Below are 25,967 nucleotides of genomic sequence, written 5' to 3' on the forward strand. Positions count from 1 at the left end.
CAATACGAACTAGGAAGACAACACATAATCTCTTTTGTTTGCACCACAGGCAGCTTCCAAGCATTTTGGTATGTAGTAAAAAGGACTGATCTCTTAAGAGGGGAGAAAGATGTTGACATTGGTTACTGTTCTTCATAGTGCAATAAATATTAAAAGAGTTTTTGTGGGCCTCTTATTACAAAACAGTATTGAAAAAAAGTGGCTTAAGATTGCTCAAGCCAGGGTGATCACTGATAATCAAACCTTTAAGCTATTATGATTTACTTAAATTTGTCATTTTGCTAAAAATTAGAAGTTAAAACAGCTGCTAATTTACTTACCTCTTGGACTTTAGTAGGCTTGGCTTCAATACTTGTTTCTGAGGTGTAGATGAAAGACCACTTAACCTGAATGTCTTCCTCTGACGATCTCATTGAAAGTTGCAGCTATTGATAAACACATTTTAAGATTGTCACCTCAGTGTTGCAAATACAAAAAGGAAGACTCATTTAATTTTAGGCATTTTCTTTATATTTACGCTTTACTTTTGATAAAGCTACATTCTAACAAATCAGCTTACCCTGCTGTCCGTTAGATGTTTGCTAAATCCTGGGTCATGGTCATTATGATTATTCAATGCAACATTTTCTGATTGATCCCATTTGCAATTCTAGTTTGGAGGGTTTACTACAACCTTTGTTTGCTGGTTCAGATGTAAGTCACAAATATCACTGTTTAAACCTAGAAATATGCAAAGCCTGAGGTACCTATGGTCTGCTGCTGTACGTCTTGTCTTGCTTTGCACAAGAGGGAAAATTATAGTGGAACCGGCAGTGAATCATAGCTTTCTGTTACATAACAGCTTCTAAATAACCCATAATATAAAAGAAGAAAGCACAAAACAGCTCAACTCCTCTTCAAACTCCCCAAATCCCCAGGATATCTCCAAAGCCCCTGGACCAAATGGATCCCAGAGCAGTTTGCACAGTCTCCAGTGCTTTCTGGGTCACTGAAATAATAGACATTTCAGTGTGCAAAGGGAAAAAAACATGAGAATGTGAACAGCTGGAGTTTAAATGAAATGACAGATTTACTTACCAATTTATGGCAAAATATCATTAGTATTTTCTAGCTATTCCAATAATATCTTTTATAGGCAAAGCTCCTGTGTGAAGTCACTTGGATTATATTTTCAATTTTTAACCATTACTTAGCTTAGTTATATGGAGTTTGGCAGGGAAAATAAAACTGTAACAACTGATTGCAGAAAACTGTTAAGAATTCTATGTGTTTGCATTATTTGTTTCTAGGGATTTTATTTTACTTTTACCCTTCTTCAAGAGCTACTTATGTGTGTATTTTTGTGTTTGTGAGGTTTTTTTCTTATTTTTGTAAGTCTTAATTTACTGGCATGTTCTGATGCGTACATCTCTAAGAACACAAGATTTTTCTCATTCTTCTCAGGTTTACATTTTCAAGTCTTTTAGTGACATCAAACCATCTCCCTCCTGTTCTTGACTGGAAGAGAATGCCATTTAGAGTGAAGAAAAGTATGTGAGTGTTTATTAACAGAAGCCACTTAATTCGTTTTATTTCATTTTGATTTTCACAACGACTAGTGTGCCATTTATTTGCTTGAGGTTTCGCTGATTCTTTTACATCGCCTCTCCCCTTCCAACACCCTATTATTCCTATAGCATTTAACTTATCTTTTTGTTTACTAAGGAATGTAATCATTAAATAAAATCAATTTTGCAAGACTTGATTAGCACATTGGTTAAGACAAAGTAAGCTTTGTTTACTAAAGGAGAACACAGAACATGTTTAAAGATACCCTGACACATTTTTAATTAGAAATAGTTATAAAATGTGATACTGAGTTTGCCTAAAACAAGAAAAACTCTTAAGCTACTTGTTTACAATGTTAGGCTTCTCTTAAGGTTTATCATTCTCCAATGTTTGATCCAGTCATACTGATTTTCCAACATAATTGAATGGGAGGAGAGGCAACCTAGATTCCCAAATCATCATTTGAAATTCAACTTAGATCGTACGATCAGATCAGAATTGATCAAGGAGGGGATCAGGCAATACTCATTAGACTGGGTACCAATTTGGACTGAAATGTCCATGGACAGTCCTACTTCCTGTTACAGCAGGTATGGACAAACCCAAGCCTGGAGGCCAGATGCGGCCCCTTGGGCTCTTAAATCAGGCCCGGGTGAGGGAGGAGGCTGGAAAGGAGTGTGCGGGGTGAGCAACGAGGTGGGAAAGGCACGTGCCTTTCCCTTCTCCCTCACCTTGTGCGCACCTTTCTCGGCAGCAGCAAGAAAGGTGCATGCGGGGCAAGGGAGGAGAGAAAGGTGTGTGCCTTTCTGTCCTTCTCACCACACGTACCTTCCATGGCAAAGGAGGAGGGAGCCACTGCTGCGGGGGCCAGATAAATGGCTCCGATGGGCCACATGTGTCCCACATGCCGTAGTTTGGTGACCCCTGCTCTAAATGATGGTTTGGTGAGATGTTTGTATGTATGCAATGTTAATGTTGGCATTACAGGGATATTTATGCTAACTTGCAACAATGATTTACATAAAGTACACTATATTGTTTTGGACCTTAACAGTAAATATCGCAAGGGAAGTTTGAAACATTACCTTCAAGTAAAGTGGAGACAGCTTTACACTGTAAGACTGACATTCTGTGGTAACAGATGAAGTATGGGACACACTAACAGTAAAATGAAAGGCGTTTCCAATAACATTACAAGAGACCACCTGAAACAAAAGTGAAACATGGCTTAATGAAGAAACACATTTGTAAAGTAAACAACTTTACAGGGTTATTTGGCTGCCTGTCATTCATTGAGTTCCATCTACACTGACCGTTTAATGTAGTTTCAAACTGGTACTGAAGAAAGTGGGTTCACTGTGCAGATGATTACATAGGAAATCCTGGAATTAGTTTGAAGTCCGGATGATTACCCAACCACAGAACACTGATGCACATTAAGGGGTTTTTTTTCATGCAGTTTTGTGGGAGTTTGTTGTCTCAGTTTGAAGTTAGTTTTGAACCGCATTAAATCGTCAGTGTACATGAGTCCCAGGTCTTCACTATGGCAATGAATTTGGCCCATATAAGGAAAAGACAGCAGCCCCATCCTACCAAATACAGTCTAAGTCACACTGTGGTCTGAGATGCATAAACTATGGCTACTCCAACAGTCAAGCTGCCTGCCACCCATCTGCGCACCTCAGTCCATGGATCAACTGCGACTGCCATCACTGAGACCACAAAATTCAGTTTATGTAATCCAGACAATAGTAGCATCTTGGAAGTAGAAGCACTAGAAATGGCAGCAGACATTTCAAAGCTCCAAGGCATAATGCTCAGTGGGACATCACCATGTCACATACAAAAAATTGGCTGTGGTTTTTAATGGCAACTACTATACTATTCATTCTGGTGCTCTGGAGCTGAGTGAGATCTTTAAAACTTTGACTGCTTGCTAGTGGTTGTAGAAGCAAGTTTGGACATTTTGCAGTATGAAGGGAGATACCTATTCCACCATCTTTAGCAGCACATGACTTGAGACAAGAGATACACTGAGCCTCAAGACAGAGTGAGTGAAAATAGCTAGGACATAACCTTATTGATCAGAACCACATCTTATTGCTGTAAAACTATATTTCTTTTACAGGTCATGCTCAAATGTTACACAACACCTACAATTTCTGGCAGGAGCATCCTTATTCAACAGTCTACTCAGCTGGGAACAAAATCCTTGGAGCGGCATTTGGCACTATATTCCTCTTTCAGCTCAGGAAGCCTTGCACATTGTGTTGTTTGGCAGTCTTAAGCTTGAACACTGCATTTCAGATTGCGGATGTTTCTGAAAAGATTGTCTTTTTCCTCCCTGCCCTCAAACATTTATTCATTCAAGAGGGTTTAGTCATGCAATGCATAATCTCTCTCTGCTCTACTAAGATATTTGATATCCAACCCTTCAAATGTTGTATGACTGTAACTCTCAGCATTCCTCACCAGTATGCTAGCTAGAGCTGTTAAGGTTTGCATTCCAACAAATCCAGAGGGCTGCATGATTGCAACTTTTGTTTATGACATCTCATCAGGCCAGTTATTTCTTTTCCTTCTTCACTTTCCTTGTTCCATGTACTTGAATGATATCCTCAGTCCTCTGGGATTTGATGTATATACGGTATGCATGATGCTATATCTCATGCCCCTTCTACAGTGCCATATAATCCAGATTATCAAAGCAGATAATCCACATTATCTGCTTTGAACTGGATTATATGAATCTGCACTGCTATATAATCCAGTTCAAAGCATATGGCAGTGTAGAAGGGGCTTTAAAGGTGTCTTGGATTTTCAATATAAAATCCCATACAAAACACACCCTGAGATGACAACAAATCTTCCTACTCTTAAACTGGCACTTCAAATTCCCTCTTGCCAATATTCTTCTTTTATATCCCACTTTTCTCCCAATGTGAGATCCAAAATGCCGTACATTTTTAAAGCACCATACATTTAAAATACTGTTAATACAAAATGATACAAAATATCTCCCAGGGACAGGAAGAGTCTGGAACTTTATTAATTTGCAACTGTTTTTAAATAGTCAAAACAAGGGAAGCAAATAAAGCTGCATTTTTCCAAAGTAACACTTAAGTTAGAAAGTACATGCATTTATTTTTTGCAACTGCCTGCTATTTTGGGTGTGGACACACTGCTATGCAGCCATGACTAATCTAAAATCCTGGACTGCTCTTCTGTTTCTGTTATTTGTGCTGATGTGATAAAATAGGCTGTTTTATGTTACAACAATGTTTATGTTGCTCTGTATTTTTTTGTTGCCTTAGGTTCAGTTGCCATCAATATTTGGGAAATGATGGAAGGTCATTTGCCTTTGTCAGGTTATTTCAGCTTTTTTTTTTTTGAAAGAATGCTTACTGGACTTGATCTGCAAAGCATATACACTTTGGTAAACACGGGGCAGGGATAGGAATATGTATTAGACCTCCCTGAATACATCCCAAGGCCAGATCTGACTGCTGCTCTGGTCATTACATTTGTGTGGTAGCAAAAATGGGGTGGGAAACACATTTCCACAGATAATCTATCTGACTTGTGAGGAAAAAATAAGTCAGAGAACTACTGTTGCATCACAAACCAAAGATGCATAATTATTTGTTTAGTTACTCCTACTGGAAACATGAGCAATTGGGCAGGTCACACCAGCATAACTTTTGTCCTCAATAGGCAACATTTACTGGAGTTCCCTGGCTTATTGGACATCCACATCCACTGTTATCAAAAGTACCATCATCCAAATTATTACTCTTGCTTCTGCCAAAGTTGTATTTCAAGCCTGCTCAGACCAAATCAAAGAATTACCATTACTGCCTTCCAGGCCTTCCTACAAGTGCTGAACCACAAAACCTGGCTGCCTCTATTCTTTCCCCACAACTTTTGAAAATGGTAGAGATTATTGTTATTCTGGATCCCAGCTCAGAAGAAAGGTAATAAGTAAATCCAATAAGTAAATAATGAATATCACCTCTGTGGCTGACCATCTCTGGTTTGTATAATGAAATCCAATATAGCCATGATTCGGTTAGTAGTAAAATAGAGTGCACTGACAACTACTAAAATCCATACATGCATACTCCTATGCAACAAACCACACATTAAGGTTTATGCATTTAATACTAATATGAAAAGGTAGGGTAAGCCTAAGAATAGCCATGACTTTATAGTTGCCAGCTCACATAACTTTGCAACGGTGCTTGGCAATTTAGTCTAAGGTTCTTTATAACAGTTTTGGTAAGAATAAATGTAAACTAACATATATGGAAATTCACAATACTTTTCAAAACAAGTTTACTCACTTTCAAAAACTACCTTCAACCATTTTAATAAGTTCTGTCTGATCATGGATAACTCTGGATTCTACTCACCAATGTTTCCTTTGTGATGATTCTGTTTTTATCTGTTAGGCTTTTTTTTTAATCATCACATTTCACATTGGGTTGAACTTCTTTCTGAGATAGACATGCAATCCTTCTCCATAACCTCTGAGGAACCTTACCTGCACTAAACACTTCCTTAAGGAATCCTCTAATGCTACAGGTAATTTAAGCCTTCCTCAGAGGACACTTGCATTTAGTGATTGGACTGAGAAGGCATTGTAGAGCTGCAGTTCACCATCTTCCTCATACATCTACATCATTTGATTATGGGAGGCTTCTAAAATCACCACTTCATCCAGTTTAATTTGAGAAAAATAAATAATGAACTGGAACCACCAACAAGAACCACTGATGGTTGTGATCTGAAGGGCAGAGGTTTATGGCATGTTATAATAATTGGTTCCTGCTGACAGCCAAGTGCTGTAACTTGCAAGTTAACCACTTTAGTTGTTATACAAGTACAGGAGAGAGCTACTCTTTTAAACTGCATTTCACTTGAAATGATATTGATGAAAGAATGGCAAAAAGAACTTTATGTATTATATTCAACCCACTTCTAGGAGCAGTAAAGATATCCTGGTACAACCAGACTTCCAAATCCATGGATTCAGCACCCATAGATTCAACAATCCATGGCCTGAAAATATTCCAAAAAATAATTCCAGAAAGTAAACTTTGATTTTGCTATTTTGTTTAAAGGATGGCATTTTACTACACCATTGCATATACAGTAGAGTCTCACTTATCCAACACTCGCTTATCCAACGTTCTGGATTATCCAACGCATTTTTGTAGACAATGTTTACAATATATCATGATATTTTGGTGCTAAATTCATAAATACAGTGATTACTACATAGCATTACTACATATTGAACTACTTTTTGTTGTCTAACATGTTTTGGTGCTTAATTTGTAAAATCATAACCTAATTTGATGTTTAATAGGCTTTTCCTTAATGCCTCCTTATTATCCAACATATTCGCTTATCCAACATTCTGCCGGCACGTTTATGTTGGATAAGTGAGAGTCTACTGTATTAGCATTCATGGATTATGGCATCCACTGAGGTTCTGGAACCAAAACCCAGCAGATACCAATGACTCAAATTATATATTCATAACCCAGTCAATTCTTGAAAGGAGAATACAAGAGGCTTGCAGTGTTTTAATTATAAACATGCAGGCTGCCCTAAGATGGAAACTCATGTCACTAACCTGCCTAAGCTGCAAGCAGCATCCCAAAATAATGCTTGCTTCTTTTGAATACCAAGTGCATTACATGCCACCTGGATATCTGCTGGTTATCTAACAATATATGAGGGCAGAGTAGATAATGTGCCAATTATTCAGCACATACAGTTTCAACAATTCTGTCATTTCACACCTAGAAGTCCATAATCAATCTTATTCAAAGAGTAGACAAGGGATGGGGTAGAAGGCCTGTCATTTCATTCCCAGAGACCATCACTCCATTCTACCAAGGTCTCATACTGCCATTCTTCATATTTTTTGTTCCTCGGTATGGCTTTAAAATCCACTGTATTTCCCTTTTGCTCCCTCTCAGAATCCATTTCACTGTTATATTTGTCATTGTGTGCCTTTATGTCATTTCTATCCTATGGCAACCCTAAGATGAACCCATCAGAGGGTTTCCATGGCAAGATTTGTTCAAAAAGGATTTACCTTTGCTGTCCTCTGAAACTGAAAGAATGTGACTTGCCCAAGATCACACAATGGGTTTCCATGACCAAGCAGCGAGTCAAACACTTCTCTCCACAATCATAATTGAAGATTCAAACCATTATACCACACTGGATCTATTTTATTTTATTTGTAGTTTGATTTAAAAAAATAAGTACATATCCATGAAATTACAGAATGTCATAAAAAAAACTTAACACAGGGCAAATATGTGGATTTGTTCTCAGTCTATGGTCTCCTTTAAGACACACATTACTGCATTTTAATAAAGAGCCCGAGAATTTAACTTGGCACAAAACCTTTGCAAACATAACAACCTAGGAAATTAATGTTAACAGCTGCCAAACAGTAGCCATTAAAACCACAATTTCAACAAGTTTTGCAAGAAATTGATACATAGCATTGAAATTATTTACACATCAGCTTTTATTTACTAGAAGTATCAGAACCTACTAACTTGGGCAACTCATTTGTCATGTATGATATATGGTATTTTAAGGCACTTTTTTTACAGGACAATCAAAAGTAACGGGGGAGGAACCATCAAGCACCTGCCTGGCACAGCATGTATAAGAAATGGTGAATCACAAATTTTATAGGACTGCTGGACACAGATCAGTATGTAATGTAACAGATGGTATAATCATGTGGCTCTCTAAGGTATCCATACCTAACTTACAATGAATACGTAGACTTCTACTATGCTATATCGACCTAAACCTTTCAGGGAAGGGGGGGGGGGTGTCGAACTATTAGTATTTTAATTAAAAAAATGGACAGATTGAGATATTTAACCATTTATTGAATTAATAATTATATAAATGCTTACAGGCCAAAAGTTTCCACCACCATTCAATTTACCACTGCATTTTTAAAAGTTTAATCTGATATGTCTTTATCTTGAAGAGGTTTACAAAAAATCACAAGGAGACATTTGCTCTATTATCCTTCTCTCAACCATCTCTTTAAAGAATATGTACCCTAACTTAATCTCTAGCTACAGAAAGAAGGAAAAATGGAAAAGTAAGAGATAAGGCAAGCGAAATAATGGGACAAGGTAAGGCAGGGAGAGAGCATATTCCACTGTGGGGCTCTTGAAGAAAGGAATATATGTGTTGTTGATCTTGCTGTGTGCCTTCAAATTATTTCTGACTTATGGCAACCCAATTACAGGGTTATCTTGGCAGAATTTGTTGAGAATGGGATTCAATCCTGCCTTCCTCGGAGACTAAGAGAGTGTGATTTGCCCAAAGTAGTAGATAGAGCAATATTTCTGTAAAAAGGGAAAGGGTAAAACCTTGATGTTGACTGGGCACTTGAATGTGTCATTTTGCTGGAAAGCATGAAAGGTGGATGACAAAAATCGAGACAAAAGCAGGTGCTTCAACATATGTAATCTAAAGAGGGAAAGGGTTCCGCATTTCCACTTAAGTGTAAAAAATAAGAATCTTTCAACAGAGCTGACTCAAAGCAGAAAGAACAGAGGTCTAGGTGCCTACAATACACTGGACAAAGAAGTTAAAGTGGCCTCCTCTCGCTATACATATAAAATTCACATCTCTAGAATTTCAACAATAGCAACGTGTTTCTGAACAATAACAATTCCAATTACCTATTTACAGCACAAAATGCACAGTTCTGCTTGTCAGTACAGTAGGCCCTTCCCATCTACCGGAGTTTGGTTCCAAAACCCTTCTGGATACCAATGTTCATGGATGCTCAAGTCCCTTATATTACAATAGTGTAATAAAAAGGCATTCTTTTAATAAAATGGCAAAACCAAGTTTTGCTTTTTGGTTCTTAAAAAAATATTTTCAAGCCGTGTATGGTTATATCCATGAATCACTGGATCCATGAACATGGAATTCCCACAAATTCTTACTCAACATTTTCAACTGTGGACTATGTGTTTCTCAGTCTACTTTGGTTTGTTGAGATAACCTAATCTTAGAAATTGTGAGAAAAATATAGATATTTTTCTTCAATTACTTCCTACAATCAATACTCTCTATTGTTCTGAGCAAGTAATATTTTTAAAAATGTTATGTAAACACATATTTCATAACTTAACAAAAGTATGTACAGCTCCACTCCCAGTTGAAAACCACTGTGAATTACAGATAGTGTTAAGTGAACTTTGTTCTGGGTGTGCCTTAAGCTAAATCAAATGTAGAGATAAGGTTGCAACAGTGTCCACAAAAGGCCAGTTTTACAGGACTATGCTTGTCTCCTCTTGTTTATATAGGAATAAATTATATCTTAAATTCTTACTCTGCAGAGCTCCTTTGGATATTATTACCTTTCCTCCCAGGAGTGCTTACATAGCTTATAAAGAAAAAATCTGGCTGTCAGTACAATGTGTACGCATATCTGCTTTGCAAGGAGTCACTGGTGTAGTCATCTCCTTCTAAAATTCTTTTCTTACATCTGTTGATCTCAGTAAACAGTAACTCAGAACATTTTTTCTTACAGAAGTAATAATCGTACTCGGGCATTGAATGTTTGCCTTTTTGTGTTTGGAGACCGCCCTGAGTCCCTTCGGGGAGATAGGGCGGAATATAAATAAAGTTTTATTACTGTTATTATATAATACATTCCAATGAGAACAGCCCTTCAAAATTATGTTTTACTACTTCTCCAAGAAATCTAACACATACAGAAGCATACAGTCAAAACAAGATCCTAACAACCAAGTTTACTGGCAAATTAATAACCAAGAAATTATTTTAAATTAGCTGCTTTTATTACTTCAGATTCTTTAACAGTGTGTGTTAGGGATAAGACTACCAGTCTTCTACCACAAAATGCTAACTCATACTAAACGTGTTTTTAAGGGGAAAAATGTCACCTTACAAGTATCCACTACTTTCTCTCATGTTACTACATAACAGAAAACATTCATCTAAACATTTGGAATAACTTTTTTTTTTTACTTTAAGAGCTATTTGACAATGCATTGTATTGCCTTGGAAGGTTGTGGACTTTTCACCTTTGAGGTCTTGGAATAGAGGTTGGATAGCCGTATTTCACAAATGATTGAGTCATATATTCTTGCATGGTAGAGGGTTGGACTAGATGTACAGTTTGTTACAGCTGTACAATTTATAGTATCCTAACATCTGTTAAAAAGCAGCAATTCAGTCAGTTACACAGATACAAACAAGACTGTCTGGAACATGATACACAAGTTACTCTCTCTTCTTTTGTTAATGATCATAAAAGTTTAAAGGTACCCACACATATTCCACACAGAGAAGAAAATTCAACACACAATAAAAGGGATTAGTATACTTACAAATATATATGTATCTTATTATTAAAAAAACACATTTCACATGATTGAGAAACTCTTCCAGCACTTTTTGTCAGTTGTTCTACATTTACAGATAGGCAACACGGAGTTATAAACTAAGGAACTGATGAAAAAAGCAAAGCTCACCTTTTCTTCAACAGACTTTGCTACACTTATTACTTGCTGTACCGCAAGCTCTAAAGGGCAAGTAGCTGCATCTTCTTCAAATGTAAACAACCAGGAGTCCTGGAAAGGAGAAAAACAACAGTTATTTGAATCTGCATTGTTCTTTAGACGAGAGCTTAAGTTCCAAGGAAACTGTTTTAATGTTGAGCTAAATGGAGCTGAAGCAGCACAGGAAACAAATTAAGTCTGTTCTGTAAAATACTGTACTTAGAAACAATAACACTTGTCAGTCATCCAAAAAGTACTGTATGTATTATATAGACTTGTTATACAATTCCTTGATTTTCTCTTAACTTGATTTTTGTAAAATCACAACCAGGCCGAGAAAAATGCAGTACTTCAAGGTTTTTTTTTCTAAACAGGTTATAATTCCCACTAGTCCTCACTATTGCCTAAACTGATAGGGTTTGTGGGACTTCCACTCCAACAACACATGAAGAGCCACATTGCTTCTTATCCCTGCACTAGACTAAACAATTATATCAGACTCATAGATGTGGCATATATAGAATGAAGCAAATAATGCAGGCATAGGATATTCACCTAAAAGCAGCATTAGCACTGCACTTGTGGGGAATTTTGATGGAGTTGCATATTGAAGTGACACGGAATAACCTCTCAATTGCTTCTGTGGATAGGTTTATATTTTATCTCCTCATTCCTTCGCACTCTCTTTTCCACCAGGGGAGGAATAGACAATTCTTGCCAGAAATCTGAATTCACTGATTGCAAAGGGTTTCTGAAATTAGGCAGAAAGCCAATGTGAAATTAGGCTAAGAGCTACTGTATATACTCATACATAAATCAACCTCAAGGATAAGTCAAGGGCATGTTTTAGTGCCAAAATTATGGATTTTGATATGTCCTATGAATAAGTCGATTATTCTATGGAGAGGGAAACACACCAATGCTGTCTCTGGGGACCAGTTGCCTTGGGCATTGTCATTCCCTGGCCAGACATTCAAAATTGGCAGAATTGGACCACCATGGAGAGAGAAGAGACAGCTGGGTGCTTCTTTTAGGTTCTCCCAGGATGGACTAAGAGCTCTTGCTATTCACCACTTTACTCAGAGAAGGGGATGGTTCAATTTTTGATAAGAGTTGAGGAAAATTATTTATACTGACTTACGGATAATTCAGCCTAAAATTTTGGGGGTGGTTTTTTGACTAAAATGTCAAGACTTATCAGAAAGTTCTTTAAGAACTTTTAGCTTTCAGTTCCTTTGGGCTCTTTCCCAGATACAGGCAATGCAGAACAGAAGACAGCAATTGTTAATTTTACAGTAAAGCTATCGTTAATATAGCACTTGGGAATGTGGAGAAATGGCAAACCAACAAGAGTGCAAGAGTATATCGGGAGAGGAAAGCCCACTTAACTCAGCACTTCCTGCCAGTCAATTAAGCATGCTACTCTCAGTCATCCACCCATCACCCAGTACGTAGATATCTGGAGTAAAATAATTCTATTCCAGTTTAACAACAAAGGATAGACTGGGTGGAGGTAAGATCAACACTCGTGCTTTGCTGATCCTACCTTACTTTCAGCTACTACATTGTATATGCTAAATTCTGAAACTTGCAAAAGAAACACAAATATTTACACAATTAGAATTAAAGTATAAACACTTCTGGAAATTAGTTCCACGAGTATCAATATAAGTTTTGTATGAGGGGAAGAATCCACTGCAATGCAAAAAAGGCAAAGTTGTATTTGAAATATACTTGGGATACCTCAAACTAGTGTAGAACACAGATTTTAGGCTGCTAAACAAGTCCTTCATATGGAGGTACCTCTGCTGAACTAAGGCCCTTGAGAGCTGGTGGCCTACAATTTCAAATAAGAGACCAATTGGTGGGACTTGTAGCCAACACATTTGGCAGGCACCAGGTTTAAAAAGCTGCTACAGTACAGCCACAGAACTGCCAACAGTTCTCAAATTACTTCAGTTATTTTTGCGCATAATTTTCAGTGCAGTTTTGAGCCTCCTACAACACTGTTTTTCAAGCCATAGGCCTTCCATGATTGGATTTAAACACACACAAACATACGCAAACACACATACAAACACACACAGAGATGGTAAGCCTCCAGAACCATGATAAGGGAAAAGGTTATAGCTGCTTTACCATGCTATAGTACCAAATCCAGTTCACCTTTCAGTTTCTGTTATAAAAAACATACACTAAAAGCCTATGCAAGGGCTAAGGACATGAATGACGTAACATCTACTCTAGTTCCCAAGTTCAATGAGACTTATTCTAAAGTAAATATACAAGGCACTGTAGCATTGCATGGCTTGATTGGAATTCAAGTATTGTAAAAAGGCCATCTACTCCTACATGAACCTGCCTTAATTGTAAAATTATCATCTGAGACCACCTCCAACTGGCCCCTCTTTTGAGGTCAACTGAGTCAGTGGGTAGCCAGGAAAAGGGCCTTCTCTGTTGTGGCACTTTGATCTCTGCAAAGCAGCATCTCCATCTTCAATTCATCTATAGTTTTGGTGCCAAATGAATATACAGTAGAGTTCCGGTTATCCGATATAAACGGGTGGGCCGAATGTCAGACAACCAAAACTGTTGGATAATAGGGAGGCCCTATTATTCCTCACAGCAAGCCAGGTGCTTGCTGGAAAGGAAAGGTCTCCTCCCTCCTGACAAGCATCCGTTTGAAAAGGCCCGCTGCTGCCTAGAAAAACAGCTATTTTTCTAGGCAGCAACGCACAGGGAGCATCTCCATATTCGGTGCTTGCCTGGGATGAAGGAGACTTTCCCTCCTGGCAAGTACATGGCTTGGAGAGGCCCACTGCGCGTTACTGCCTAGAAAATCAGCAACGCGCAGCAGGCCTCTCCAAGGCCAGGCACCGGCCAAGAGGGGCAAGACACTGGCACGTTGGATAATACAATGTTTTGGATAAGCGGAAGTCGGATAACCAGAACTCCACTGTATGTTTTATTAACTCAAACATTTGAAAAGACTGATTAGTTGCTTCATCATCTAAAGTTTAAATAATGCAGCACTGGCTATCTTGTAAACTTCCTTGATTTATTTTTAGTGTTTTTGCTTAGCATTTTCTACATAAGGAACAACAAGTGATTCAAATAACAAAGAATAATGAGTTGTCGAAGGCTTTCATGGTCGGGATCACAGGGTTGTTGTATGTTTTCCAGGTTGTATGGCCATGTTCCAGAAGTATTCTCTCTTGACGTTTTGCCCTCATCGATGGCAGGCATCCTAAGAGATTGTGAGGTATGGAGAAACTAAGCATTGAAGGTTAATATATATCTGTGGAAAGTCCAGGGTGTGAGAAGAACTCTTTGTCAGTTGGAAAGCCAGTGTGAATGTTGCAGTTAATCGCCTTAATTAGCATTGGAAAGGTTCATCTCCTGGCTATTTCTGCCTGGGGGCATCCTTTGTTCAGAGTCATTAGTTGCTCTTGGAACTCTTCTGTTTTCAGAGAGTTACTTCTCATTTACTGTTCTGATTTTTGAGTTTTTTAATACTGGTAGCCAGATTTTGTTCATTTTCATGGTTTCCTCTTTTCTGTTGAAGTTGTCCACATGCTTGTGAATTTCAATGGCTTCTCTGTGTAGTCTAACATGATAGTTGTTGGAGTGGTCAAGCATTTCTGTGTTCTCAAATAATATACTGTGTCCAGGCTGGTTCATCAAGTGCTCTGCTATGGCTGATTTCTCTGGTTGAGTTAGTCTGCAGTGCCTTTCATTTACACTGGCTTTCCAACTGACAAAGAGTTCTTCTCACACCCTGGACGTTCCACAGATATATATTAACCTTCAATGCTTAGTTTCTCCATACCTCACAACCTCTGAGGATGCCTGCCATAGATGTGGGTGAAAAGCCAAGAGAGAATACTTCTGGAACATGGCCATACAGCCCGGACAACATACAACAACCCAAAGAATAATGAATTCTGGAAGACAATGGGACTTAACAATATTGTTATGTTTCCAAAGATGTACATGCCTAATGATTTTCAAAATGCATTCATTAGTTATAATACAAAGAAGCAATATATCAGAGGAGCATGAACAGAGGTATTTTCAACACTTTCCTAAGCAATACTCTTTCATCATTTGAAAACTTACAAAAGCAGGTTGTAATACACCATTGGCAGGTAAAGAAGAGCTGGCAGAGACAGAGGGAATAGCAATTCTGATGTTTGAAGAAGACAACATTTAGCACACATCTGAGAGATCTACTAGTGATGATCCATATGATCTTTGAGGTATGAATAGTAGTTGTTGTTATTATTATTATTATTATTTCTACTGTTATTTATTAGTTAGTGGTCTCTTCCTATGAACAAGCATGGCAATGACTTCCATAGCCAAGAGAAACAGTTCTTAATAATTTAGGGATCATACACTCTTTGAGAATCTGTAACTCTCTGGATCCATTCCCTGGGAGGATGGGGAGATATGCACTTTTAATCACAAATTTCAAAGAATAGTTTTGCTCCTGACCATCCACTAACACACCTCTCCAGGCTCCACAGACAACGCATTAAGAACCCCTTGAATTCTTATATTTTCTTTTTGATTATGTATAAAAGTATGAAACAGTTTGACTGATATACAGCACTGATGTGTGGGAGGGGTTAATGTTTGCTAAATCTCAACCCTTCCTTACACAAAATCCAGTCCTTTTTTATTGACTAAGATATAATCACATCCTACATCATCAAATAAAGATAATCCATCGAAAGTGTTACATCACTACAAAGTGGCATTTAGCAACAGACTACATGTTGCTTATACACGGTACTGTTACATTTACAGGCAGTCCCCATCTGATTTACAAACTGCATAGTTACAAATGGGGTAAGACAACAGAAAGAGATAGAAATCTACCCCTAGAAAGGGTTATTATCACAGGCAAAGGGTATCTCAACTGAAGCTTTCTCACCAGTCCTTGCTTCCACAAGTCACATTTTTCAAAATCCAATTATTACAGGGATAGAAAGTGAGGTGAAATCTTCTGAACAGGGACATAGACAGCAGAACAAACACCATTGTGATTCTAGCCCTTCCCTATGCTATCCAAAGATAGATAGATAGATAGATAGATAGATAGATAGATAGATAGATAGATAGATAGATAGATGGCTGGCTGGAGTTACACTTACAAAGTGTACCTATTCTGACTTACATACCAATTAAAACTTAAGGACAAACCTACAGGACCTATCTTGTTCGTAACTTGGGAGACTTTCCAAGGCTGTTTGGTTGTGGCAAAGCAACAGAAGCAAAGACATTCCATTGGTTTCCTGATGACAACATTATTTTGAGTTTTGGTGAGTGAAAAAACACATTGCACGGTCAGACAGCAAGCTCCAAAGAGGATGCAGTTGCCTTCTTGGAAAGGATGTACGCATGCAAGGCATTGTTACTTTCCTATCAGTTTTCCTACAGCAAGCTTGCTTCCTAGCCTTTGACCTTCCTCTCTCCCTCTCCTCACAATTTACTGTCCAATTTGCTAAGGTTTTAAAAAGAGTTTAAAGTCATGAACATTGTATGGAAAACTCTAATTTGACAACAGATTCATTGTTGTGTGCCTTTAAGTCATTTCCAACCCATAGTGACCCTAAGGCAAGTTAGAAGGGGTCTGACATTGTTTTCTTCCGGACACTGAGAATGGATTTGCTTAAATCTTCCAGGAGGGTTTCCATGGCTGAGTGGGGATTTGGACCCTGGTCTGCAACACCCAAACCATTGCACCGCGCTGGCTCCCAAGACACAAGAAAACAGGGCAAGAAAGAACAGACCGAGTCCTTCACAGATTTGCAAGCACCACATTTTTCAGTGTACAAAATGGCATGAGACAGATTTTAGATTACATGCTTAAATAAAAAAATAAGAATATTAGTCATTCCCTAAGGGGGAAAGAAACCATTGATTTCAAGGGCATTTACATTCATGGAATGCATTTGGATACTTCTTTAGAGAACAAGTAAGCCTACTTTCCACATAAAACAGCAATGTACTGTCTCTTCATGAGATGTATTGCAAACCTGGAGCATGCTTTTCATAAGGGGAAAAAAGTATTCAGGCTTGCAGTCCCACTGACACAACCCACTGCATTTGCAGATTCAAGCGGCCCTATTACTGCGCAGTCTTAATAAAACTCTGGAGTGCATTGGACTGCAGCTTGACACTTTTTTATTTGCCAGAGCTCAATGTTATGGAATTATGGGAGATGTAGTTTGATGAGGCACCAGCACCCTTTGGCAGAGGTAGCTAAAGATCTCATAAAAGAGCAACTCCCAAAACTGCAGAGCAATGAGCCCTGGCAGTTAAAGTGGGCTCAAACTGCATTTAGTCTAGAAGCGCTCTTGCTCTCAAGCAGCTCTTTCACTGCAGAGTCTTAGTAAGCATCTGACTATAGAATCAACACACTTTGACATTACTTGAACTTGCATTGTCGAAGGCTTTCATGGCTGGAATCACTGGTTGCTGTGAGTTTTCCAGGCTGTATGGCCATGTTCCAGAAGCATTCTTTCCTGACGTTTGGCCTGCATCTATGGTAGGCATCCTCAGAGGTTGTGAGGTATGTTGGAAACTAGTCAAGTGGGATTTATATATCTGTGGAATGTTTAGGGTGGGAAAAAGAACATTTGTTTGAGGCAAGTGTGAATGTTTCAGTTGGCTACCTTGATTAGCATTGAATAGCCTTTCAGCTTCAAGGTCTGGCTACTTACTGTGTTTAGTGGTGCCTATGTAGACTTGTCAAGAACAAGCCATGAGAGTAAAGACAAAGATCTATCCAGAGGAAAAGTGTTCTTACCATACATCAAGGAAACCACTGACCACATAGGGAAGCTGATGAAGAAACACAACCTACAAACTATCTATAGAACCACTAAGAAAATCCAACAAATGCTATGTTCAGCAAAGGACAAGAGAGATCCTCTCACCTCTGCAGGAGTCTACCGTACACCATGCAGCTATGGACAAGTCCAATAGGGACCACCAAACGCAGCATTGCCCAAACAGGAATCAAGGAAAATGAAAGACTACTGAAGACTAACTCAACCAGAGAAGTCAGCCATAGCAGAGTACTTGGTGAACCATCCTGGACACAGCATGTTGTTTGAGAGCACAGAAATGCTGGACCACTCTAACAACCAGCATGTCAGACTACACAGAGAAGCCACTGAAATCCACAAGCATGTGGACAATTTCAACAGAAAGGAGGGAAACCAGGTAAATGAACAACATCTGGCTACCAATATATTTAAAAAAATCTAAAATCAGGAGTGCAAATAAAAAAGCAACACTCAGAAAGCAGAGGAATTCCAGACATGAATCCATCAGGGCCAGCTAACACCTCCCAACAAAGTATTCCCCCAGGCAGGAAGAGGCCAGACCTTGAAGCTGAAAAGCTATTCAATGCTAATCAAGGTGGCCAATTGAAACATTCACACCTGCCTCGAACAGACAAGAGTTCTTTCTCCCACCACAGATATATAAAACCCCACTTGACTAGTTTCCAATATACCTCATTACCTCTGAGGATGCCTGCCATAGATGTGCGCAAAATGTCAGGAAAGAATTATTCTGGAACGTGGCCATACAGTCCGAAAAACTCACAGCAACCCATTACTTGAACGGCCAGTGCTCAGTGCCATGGAAGCATGAAAGCTGCAGCTTGGTGAGGAGACACCAGCACTCTTGGGTAGAGAAGACCAAAGGCCTTGGACAACCAGAACTCCTTTGCTTCTACAGCCTAGCGCCTTGGCAGTTAAAGTGATGTCAAACTGCATTACTACTACAGTCTAGATCAGGCATGGGCAAACTTTGGCCTTCAACTCCCACCATTCCTAACAGCCTCAGACCCCTGGAAGGAAGGCCAGAGTTTCCCCATGCCTGATGTAGATGCACCCTCAGACTCTGGACCAGACTCTTTCCTGGGAAGTGCGACTGACTGAAGAATGTAGAATGAATGCTCGTGCCGGTTTTGCAAGGCCTTTCGCCTTCTCTGCCCTGCGGTGCTGGTCAAACCACACACGTTTTGCAGAGGAAGCACATGGCGCAGGGAGCAGCCCCCAGAGACCCACCTGCCCACGGCTGGCGTGCCTTCGGGCTTCCTCGTTGAGGGCGGCAACCCAGGCTCTGTGCCACTCGCCCCTCCAAGTGTCCAGGGCCAGGAGCCAGGCGAGGAAGGAGTCCTCCCCGTGGGGCGCAGGAGGCGAGCGCAGGAGCGGCGGCTTCTCCTCCGCCTCTTCTTGCCTCCCTCCTCCTCCTCCTCTCCGCAGGGCTCTCAGGCCATACTGCACCAGGTAGAGGAGCAGGACGGCCAGCGCCGCCGTAAACAAGGAGAGCAGCGAGAGGCGCTGGAGCTCACCCAGCCAAGCCATGACTGACCATCCTTGGGGCCCTCCGCCTCCTCCTTTCAAGGCATTTACGCCGGATAATCCTGCCCTTCAGCTGGGAGATGGCGGCCAAAGGGCTCAAGAAGGACGCTCCTCGCCTCCTCCAGAAGGAAGGGGAGAAGCAGGAGCCGCGGAGTTTCTTTTCCAGGACCCAGGCAGAGCCGCCCGGCTGCCGAGCTCCAGCTCCCAGCCCCGAAGAGGAGGGAGTGGACCAAGGCGGGCTCCTCCTGGCACTCTTTCCTGGAAAGGGGCCGGAGAAGGAATGCCGCCTCCGCCTCGCCGCGCCCCCCTCAGGCCCTGCCGGAGGAGCAATGCGCTCTGGCGCCGCTTGAACGGCTTTGGCGCCCAGAGACACGGGTCGGGGCTTCGGATAAGAGCTGGAGCCTCCTCTGGCAAAGAGGGCTGGTGATGCCCGCCCAAAGCCACGCCTCAGGGCGACGCGGCACAGGCAGCCCACAAGTTATCCACAGGACAGGTATTGTCGAAGGCTTTCATGGCCGGAATCACTGGGTTGCCATGCGTTTTTCGGGGGGTAGGGCTGTGTTCCAGAAGCATTCTCTCCTCACGTTTCGCCCACATCTATGGCAGGCAGGGCTGTAGCCAGGGCGGGGGGTTAGGGGTTCAACCCACCTCCCGAAAATTTTCAGGTTTTTTTAAAGCCTGGCTTACTCGTGAATTTTAACTGATTAACCAAATCCCCATGAGTGCCCACTGAAGTTTTATCTGTCTTGAGTGCCCACTGAAGTTTATCCATAGAGATGTTCAATGTGTTGTCGAAGGCTTTCATGGCCGGGATCACAGGGTTGTTGTATGTTTTCCGGGCTGTATGGCTATGTTCCAGAAGTATTCTTGAATACTTCTGGAACATGGCCATACAGCCCGAAAAACATACAGCAACCCTGTTATCCATAGAGCCCGATTTCTAAATTATTTTGTAGAAAGGACCTGTATCTACCAAAAATATACATTCAATGTTAGCAATGCACTTTTTTGATACCTTGAACTCTGAAAACAAATATTTACAAAAATTATTCAGATGTTATCATACAAAAGTTTGTTCAGGGTTTGTGGGACTGTGCAGTTTAGACACATAAACAACAACTTGCCAATACAAAATGTCAATACAGTCGAGTCTCACTTATCCAACATAAACGGGCCGGCAGAACGTTGGATAAGCGAATATGTTGGATAATAAGGAGAGATTAAGGAAAAGCCTATTATACATCAAATTAGGTTATGATTTTACAAATTAAGTACCAAAACATCATGTTATACAACAAATTTGACAGAAAAAGTAGTTCAATTCTATGTAGTAATTACTGTATTTATGAATTTAGCACCAAAATATCATGATGTATTGAAAACATTGATTACAAAAATGTGTTGGATAATCCAGAATGTTGGATAAGCGAATGCTGGATAAGCAAATGTTGGATAAGTGAGACTCTACTGTACGTGTATATTTCATTTATCTCAAGTTGGGCTGGAATGTGTAGAGATTCCCCCTGCAAACCAGTATATGCATGTAGAATATCTCCATGAAAGGTTTCCCTTGACTGTAGGAATCATACACAGGGCTGTAGCCAAGGGGAGGGAGGTTAGGGGTTCAACCCCCCCCCCCCCCAATTTGGTTTACTCATGAATTTTAACTGATTAACCAAATTCCCATAAATGTCTACTGAAGTTTATCTGCCTTGAATGTCCACTGAATTTTATCAATGGAGCCTGATTTCTAAATTATGTTGCGTTATGGGACTATTTTTCATGATTTGCTAAAAAAAAGTTTCACCCCCCCCCCCCCGAATTTTTTTTCTGGCTATGGCCCTGATGGCAGGCATCCTCAGAGGTGTCAGGAGAAATTAAATCTCAGGAGAGAATGCTTCTAGAACATGGCCATACAGCCCGAAAAACGCACCGCAACCTAAACACGACAGGTTCTGTAGGTTTGTTCTTGGATGGAATAAGGAAGGGTTAACACCCCTGTGATCAGTGCTATAGCCAGAAAAAAAATGGGGGGCGGGGGGTTAGTGAATTATGAAGAGTGGTTCCACTCTTTCAGGAGTGCATTTCCCTTCCAAAAAGGTAGATTTGTGTTGCCGAAGGCTTTCATGGCCAGAATCACAGGGTTGCTGTGAGTTTTCCAGGCTGTATGGCCATGTTCCAGAAGCATTCTTTCCTGAGTTTCGCCTGCATCTATGGCAGGCATCCTCAGAGGTTGTGAGGTCTGTTGGAAACTAGGCAAGTGGGGTTTATATATCTGTGGGATGTTCAAGGTGGGAGAAAGAATTCTTGTCTGCCTGAGGCAAGTATGAATGTTGCAGCTGGCCAGCTTGATTAGCAAAGATTGTTGTTCCAGGGTTATTTCCTAATTAGTTATATCATAAAAATATGGGAAAAGTTTATTGAACTGCAAAACCTTTGTTTTTGTGGAACACCCTGCAGTACATTTTGCTATAGTTTTTCCATTACTATTTCATAGAATCTCGACCAATTCACCATTTGTGGCAGCCACAAAAACGAAGTTTCTGGAGTATAATAACTACTTTCAAAGTAAGTACCATACAATTAAACAGGAAATAACACTTTCAAACCAGAACCATATTTTTTTTTCAAATGTTTTGGCATGGAATGCTTGCCGTATATATGTTGTGCTCTGCCCTGAGTCCCCTTCAGGGTGAGAAGGGCGGAATATAAATGTTATAAATAAATAATATATAATATATAAATGAAAGGTTTTCATGAGATATGTCATGTCTCTGTACATTCCATTATTACAATTATTAAAAGGTGTTGGTTTAATCTCTGGTTTGTTTGTAAAACTGAATTACTGTGCCTAGACTTTTAAATTTCTCCAGGTGGGCATTCCTCATGAAGATACAGGTCAAAGACATGGCTGTATTTTCTGGAATATCATCATCATCATTATTTTATTATAGTCCAAAGACCCTTTTCTGGAATATCAGTACACAAAAAGATCTTGTAGCAACTGAGAGACTTATTTCCTCAGAACTCCATGCATCTTAAGTAGACAAAGGTGCATCTACACTGATGAATTAATGCAGTTTGTCACAATTTTAACAATGCTACGGAATAGAAGCTGTAGTTTTAAAGGGCCTTTCTTTTAGCCTTTTATGCCAGAGTATTAGTGTCTCACCAAACTACAACACCCATGTTTTCATAGCACAAAGCCATGGCAGTTCAGTGGTATCAAACTGCATTAATTCTACAGTGCAGATGCACCCTTTATCTACAAAAGATTATATACTACAACCTCTTTCCCTCAACCTCTAAGGTGCTGCGAAGTCCTGTTGCTTACTAATATACCTCATGAGTCATGGCTGGTGGTTTCCAGTTTTTGTGAGGGATTTCCACATTGCATGGTGCTGGGAAGCTCTTAAGGAGGCTAATTATTAATTGTAAATGAAAATGGGTTGCTATTTTTAATCTCATTCTTTGCTTTCACCAGCACTGGAATGTAGTGCCTGCCACTTTTATTTTATTCTTTTAATTTGTATCACCTACTTTCTCCCAGCATGTGGGATGCCAATCAAAAAATGCTAAAGCAACGGGAAAAAGCTGAACACCTGATAAGAAAGTTAAAACACAAACAATTTATCTTTTGAAAAGCCATTAGAGTTTTTAAAGTACGCAACCATTTAAAATATAAGACAAAAGAGAGGAAACCAGTCTAGCTTCCTGTGAAAGTAAGCCCCCATCTATACTGCCATATGGGAGCCTCTGATGGCTCAGTGTGTTAAAGCGCCGAGCTGCTGAACTTGCGGACCAAAAGGTCCCAGGTTCAAATCCTGGGAGCGGAATGAGCGCCTGCTGTTAGCCCCAGCTCCTGCCACCTAGCAGTTCAAAAACATGCATGTGTTAGTAGATCAATAGGTACCGCTCCGGCGGGAAGGTAACGGTGCTCCATGCAGTCATGCCGGCCACATGACCTTGGAGATGTCTATGGACAACGCTGGCTCTTCGGCCTAGAAATGGAGATGAGCACCAACCCCCAGAGTCGGTCACAACTGGACTTAACGTCAGGGGAAACCTTTACCTTATATAGCCATATAATCCATTTTCTGAATTAAGATGATCTGCTTTGAACTGGATTATGTGGCAATGTAGACTCATATAATCCAGTTCAAAGCAGATAATCTCAATTCAGAAACTGGATTGTGTGGCAGTGTAGATCCAGCCTAAATTCCAAAGCCTGGGACCTAGTTGTAATGATACATTAGCCACAGTGTTTCTTGCAGTTGTCTTTCTCTGTACTTCAATATCTTCTTGAGTACAATACCTTCTGATCTGGGAGTCTCATTGTCTTCCACTCTTTTTTCATTTTGAATTGTTTCATATTTTTTCCATTTTTTATAATAAAAGGAAATTTAAAATAATATTATTGTGCCTCCATCTGCCCAGTACTAACCACACCAATCCTGGTTGTCTTTGAAAGATCTTTGGCCAGTGTCACCCCTTCCCACTCATTACAGCTGCTGTTTAGTAGCTGTTTGGCACATTTAGTTTGGTTTATCAACAACCACTGTCTGACATGGAAGGCCCTGCCGATGATATTACTGTTAGCATACACTCTGGCCTCACAGGGGTACAAAATCCTACCACCATGCAGAAGCAGTGTCATGGTGGGATATGAATCCGCATTAGAGGATTCTGTATCAATGGATTCAACCATCCATGACTTGATATTAAAAGAAATCCAAAAAGCAAACCTTGATTTTGCCATTTTATATAAGGTAAAGGTAAAGGTTTCCCCTGACGTTAAATCCTGTTATGACTGACTCTGGGGGTTGGTGCTCATCTCTATTTCTAAGCCGAAGAGCAGGCGTTGTCCATAGACATCTCCAGGTCATGTGGCCGGCATGACTGCATAGAGCGCCGTTACCTTCCCGCCGGAGTGGTACCTGTTGATCTACTCACATTTGCATGTTTTCGAACTGCTAGGTTGGCAGGAGCTAACAGCGGGTGCTCATTCCGCTCCCAGGATTTGAACCTGGGACCTTTTGGTCTGCAAGTTCAACAGCTCAGTGCTTTAACACACTGTGCCACCAGGGGCCCTTTTATATAAGGGACACAATTTTACAACACCATTGTATATAATGGGACTTGAGCAGTTACAGGTTTAGGTATCTGCAGGGGTCCTGGAACCAAAACCCACCAGATACCAAGCACCCACTAACTGGCTCAGAAGCTTGCTGCCATTCCCTAACTGACTGCATTTTGCTCAAAGCAACTTGAGCCAAGCAAAGCTGCTGCTCTCCCAGAGCTTCAAGGTGGACATCTTTAGGAAGTCAAAGCTTTTCTATGTAAGAAGTAGCAAAAATATTGATTCTGGTGAGGAAGAGGGTTCCAGTTTTTATATTTAATTGGATCTTAGTCACTCAACTTAAACATGAATAGTTTATGGAGAGGACTTCACATCCCTGTAGTAGATTTATGTAGCTAAGAACTTCAAAAAATCATTTACCATAATTGATTATTTGATCTCCAAATTAAATTTGCTAGCTAAGCAGTGGAAATAGAGATTGGGGTTTCTCAATTAAATAAAATAGATAAGCAATATAAAGATGGGAGTTTTGTTCACAATGTGCGGAACAGGACACAACCCTCATGATGATCTAAATTTACTTGTGTACATATGCTCACCATATAAACCACTGTTAACCATAGAAAGGGGGAAAACCACAGATATTGGCTTACATCTTACAGAAATTCATATACACAGTGAAGAGGATGCCTTAAATGTTCATTGTACAGTCGTTGTTCAGATAACAAAGCCTCTGAAAATGAAGCTCTTTTAAAAAAACAAAAAACCCAAGCCTTTTCATGCCTGCCTTCTCCCCCTACCCACTATAATTTATTTGTTATTTATGAGGACTGAATGAGCTACATGTTTTAGCCATGGTTGTTTAATTATGTTATTTTAACTTTTTATTAATTTGTTGTCTTAATTGACTTTGAATGTTTGCCAATGTTCTTTTTTGGAGCCACCCTGAGTCCCTCTGGAGAGAGAGGGCGGGTTAAAAATAAAGTTCACTATTATTATTTGATACACAACAAGATTAGTACACCGCAAACAAGATCACTATGCTGTTTGTTGTGTCGGATCACATGTCGCACACTTCCCAAGTGTCTAGGACTATGTAATGTATGTGCAAATAATGCATGCAGATCTGAGTACACATTATTAGCCAATACATCATCATCACCATCATCATCATCTAGTTGTGTTGGCACTGGGATGATGGTGAAAGAAGGTGAAGAAACATTCTTTCAGTCTCAGATTGCAGCAAAACCCCCATAAAGTTTCAGCTGGGGAAAAAATTAGATTCTAATCTAATCCTGTTTTAGCTGCATTCACCTCCCTGCAATTGGCAAGGTATAGCACCTGCCTCCAGAATTTGTT

At 40.0% G+C, this 25,967-nt stretch overlaps 1 protein-coding gene and 2 long non-coding RNA genes across 4 annotated transcripts in view; 2 read left to right on the forward strand and 1 right to left on the reverse strand.

The window, feature by feature from the left end:
• The window catches only part of c2cd2 (C2 calcium dependent domain containing 2), a 44,002-nt gene extending 24,139 nt beyond the window's left edge, over window positions 1–19,863 (reverse strand). Inside the window, exons 1-4 of the mRNA XM_062975135.1 lie at window positions 19,232–19,863; window positions 11,115–11,213; window positions 2,634–2,753; window positions 321–425 (exon numbers count right to left, since the gene is read on the reverse strand). Of these exons, the coding sequence (XP_062831205.1) occupies window positions 321–425; window positions 2,634–2,753; window positions 11,115–11,213; window positions 19,232–19,531 (624 nt within the window). The 5' untranslated portion in view covers window positions 19,532–19,863. The remainder of the gene's footprint in view (window positions 1–320; window positions 426–2,633; window positions 2,754–11,114; window positions 11,214–19,231) is intronic.
• LOC103278361 (uncharacterized) lies at window positions 421–4,845 on the forward strand. 2 transcript variants are annotated; one of them, XR_505991.3, is made up of 2 exons: window positions 421–1,533; window positions 3,677–4,845. It is a non-coding gene; the product is annotated as an uncharacterized LOC103278361 (long non-coding RNA). The 2 variants fall into 2 exon arrangements; XR_001730115.2 differs by having other exon boundaries at window positions 421–1,529.
• A 16-nt stretch (window positions 19,864–19,879) lies between the features above and the next one.
• Window positions 19,880–22,345, forward strand: LOC134297473 (uncharacterized). The gene is made up of 2 exons (XR_010004228.1): window positions 19,880–20,021; window positions 22,026–22,345. It is a non-coding gene; the product is annotated as an uncharacterized LOC134297473 (long non-coding RNA).
• The last annotated feature ends 3,622 nt before the right edge of the window (window positions 22,346–25,967 follow it).

Source organism: Anolis carolinensis, chromosome 3 (assembly GCF_035594765.1).
Source record: "Anolis carolinensis isolate JA03-04 chromosome 3, rAnoCar3.1.pri, whole genome shotgun sequence".
Lineage (NCBI taxonomy): Eukaryota > Metazoa > Chordata > Lepidosauria > Squamata > Dactyloidae > Anolis > Anolis carolinensis.